The sequence below is a fragment of the Ruditapes philippinarum genome, unplaced genomic scaffold (genome assembly GCF_026571515.1).
Source record: "Ruditapes philippinarum isolate M1 unplaced genomic scaffold, ASM2657151v2 ctg4034_1_1_1_1, whole genome shotgun sequence".
NCBI lineage: Eukaryota > Metazoa > Mollusca > Bivalvia > Venerida > Veneridae > Ruditapes > Ruditapes philippinarum.
In genome coordinates, this window is record NW_026854645.1 from 68,454 (window position 1) to 71,605 (window position 3,152).

The window sequence follows — 3,152 nt, forward strand, 5'->3', positions numbered from 1 at the left end:
TATAGTAAAATTTACGAAGATATTGTCCTCCACAACAGCAAGGGCTAGAGCTAAGATATTGACATGAAATATTGTCTACTAAATCTCTACCAAGTGTTACAATTTGTGGGGTCGAATAAGCGCACTTCCCTGGGGTCATTATCCCTATTTTATTTTTAATCTACAACTTTTAAGGAACTGGAAGCACAACTGAACTTTAATATTTGTTGATCTAGATTTTGACCAAGTGACATACATTTTGTAAACACAGCTTAACTTATAATATTTGGACTTATATCACAGTTTCAGATGTAAAATTGGACTTTGACCTAGATTTTAATTTTGACCCAGGGTCTTTTTGTAGTAAGAGCTACATGTATAATTTTCTACTACATGCACAATGCACAGTTCCAGAATTAGTGTTGTATATTGCGGTGGCAAAGCATTTTTTCACAAATGCAATCTTTTTTTAGTTAACAAAGATAGGTTTTTGCCATCATTCAACCACGTTTTGTTATTTCATACCAGGAAAAAGTTCATTTTCATTAGGGATGAGACAGACTATAGAGTACGATTTATAACCAAAAATGAGTTCAAAATGCATTTATTTTCAAGGTGATATGTAAATCTTCAGCCAATAAAGTCAGGTCCGTGTAAAGGGGCAATGTCATACATTTGATTTTGGAAAATATTACATTTAATATAGGAAAGTATCTTTGCCACACAGTTGGGCGAAACTACAGTATAACTGGATTGTGAGGATGATGTCAGGATGATGTTCCCTATAGCTGAATGATAACAAATTTAAAATGATTTCTTAGTACTGTTTTATAGCAATTGCCAAAACCTGGTCTTCCTATTAACATATTGTAACAAAATAGTAATTTATTAGACGTTTTCTATTACTGTAATCTGTTGATAAAAGTCATATAAACTCCGTTACAGGCACACTGGTACTTTTGTATAATATACTCGTATAAACTATCTACCAAGCCCTTGACGGTGCAAGACTTCTTGCCGGTGATGGTTGAAACGTGTATACACGCGGAGCTAGTCGCCCGGCACGTGCCGGTGACCTCATTGTTTGTGCAGTGTATGGGGGTGGCTGTAGAGATGGTTTTCCTATTCTGTCTGTATGGGGGTGGCTGTAGAGATGGTTTTCCTATTCTGTCAGGTTCATTTATACACGAAACTTGCGATGTTTGGGAGTGACCTGATACTGGTCTTGTAGGATTCAAACCTGGACCTTGTGCTGGTCTAGTCAAACTTGGACTGTACGGTGGCGGCATATCATGACTGTTATGTGACAGCGCTTTAAAACAAAAATTGTTACATGTTTATGCTCGCTCATATAAAAAAACATGCAGATATGATGTTTAGGTTATATGAAAATATTCAAGGTAAATTATTTTAAATTAACAGCGCATTGTTCGGGACATACTGTATATGCATGTAATCAACTATATGTATTCAATGTTAAAAATAAAAGAAACAATTAGCCTAAAAAATTGTAGCGTAACTTTTAACAACACAAACCTTAAGTTAATGAACTTGGTGTCCTGTTAAACATATAACAGATTGATAGGTTTTGATTGATGAAAATTTGAGCCGCGTCACGACAAAACCAACATAATGGGTTTGCGACCAGCATGGATCCAGACCAGCCTGCGCATCCGCGCAGTCTGATCAGGATCCATGATGTTCGCTTAAGTAGAGAAACTGATAGCGAACAGCATGGATCTTGATCCGACTGCGCGGATGCGCAGGCTGGTCTGGATCCATGCTGGTCGCAAACCCATTATGTTGGTTTTGTCATGACACGGCTCATTTAATGTTCAAACAGACATAATCATTGAACAGTTTCACTGTAGTGATCTTAACATTTTTATTACACACTCATACATACTTAAATGTATACTTACAGGGAGAAACGTTTCTAATACTTATTCTAGAATGACCTACAGGATTGTTGTTTAACTGAAGTTCTATGTTCGCGTTGCCATTTGACTGAGGTTCAATTCCTGACTTACGCTTCTTCTTTAACGTCAACCATACATACACACCTACAGCAACTGCGGTCACTATCACACCAATACAACCTACACAGACACCAGCGATTAAACCAGTAGACCTGAAATATTTAAAATTATGCCATCGTATGAAGTTATAGTTGGAAATAAAAAAAGGATATTATGAAAGTAATGGTTGAACTGGCCTTATTTAATCTGTTCATGTGAGATTATGGGAACTCTAACATGTCTCATGCTCGCAGTCAGAATTGCCACAACCGTTTAACCCTGTGTGAGGCTATGGAAAGCCATGGCTGTCTTTTATAATTCTTTTTCAATTAATTTAACCATGTGGATAATATATAAGTTCACTTCGACAATGTATGAATTGAAAACACCTTCTTTTTAAATCAGAAACCATTATATAAATCCAAAGTACAACATATGAAACAATGCCGCTAGTGTATGAAACCAAGGTAGCTATATATAAGTTTATTTTATCAATATATGATACCAATTCTTCAATAAATGGTTCCAAAGAAGCCATATATGGAACCAGATATCCTTATATGAATCCGAATTATGAATATAATAATTCATTTTTCAATATTTAAAATCAAGTCGTCAATGCATGAAACCAAAGTATCAATATATAAGTTGATTTTACATTATATGGTTCCAATTCTCCGATATATGGTACTACAGTAACCATGTATTGAACCAGATGTCCTTATATGGAACTGATTATCAATATATTAATTAATTTTTACAATATATGAAAACATTTAATCAATTTATGGAACCAGAGTAGCAATATATCAGTTGATTATCACATAATATGATAGCATTTTTTCACTATATGGAATCAAAGTAGCCATGTATATATGGAGCCATGTGTCCTTATATTAAACCGAATTATCAATATATAAATTCATTTTACAATATATGATTCCATTTTATCAAAGTGTTGAACCAAAATATCAATATATAAGTTGATTATCACATTATTTGATACCAGATCTTCGATATATGGATCCAAGTAAGTCATGTATGGAACCAGATGCCCTTATATGAAACCGAAGTACCAATACATTAATTCAATTTTAAAATATATGAAACAATTTCATCGATGTATTGTTTCAAAATTTCAATTTATAAGTTGAT

General features: G+C 34.1%; 1 protein-coding gene across 1 annotated transcript; it reads right to left on the minus strand.

The window, feature by feature from the left end:
• Nucleotides 1-881: 881 nt before the first annotated feature.
• Nucleotides 882-2,110, minus strand: LOC132740657 (uncharacterized; the record flags this gene model as incomplete). The annotated part of the gene is made up of 2 exons (XM_060728600.1): nucleotides 882-1,291; nucleotides 1,902-2,110. Coding segments are annotated over 2 exons (619 nt in total), but the record flags the coding sequence as incomplete, so codon positions are not given.
• Between the last annotated feature and the right edge of the window lie 1,042 nt (nucleotides 2,111-3,152).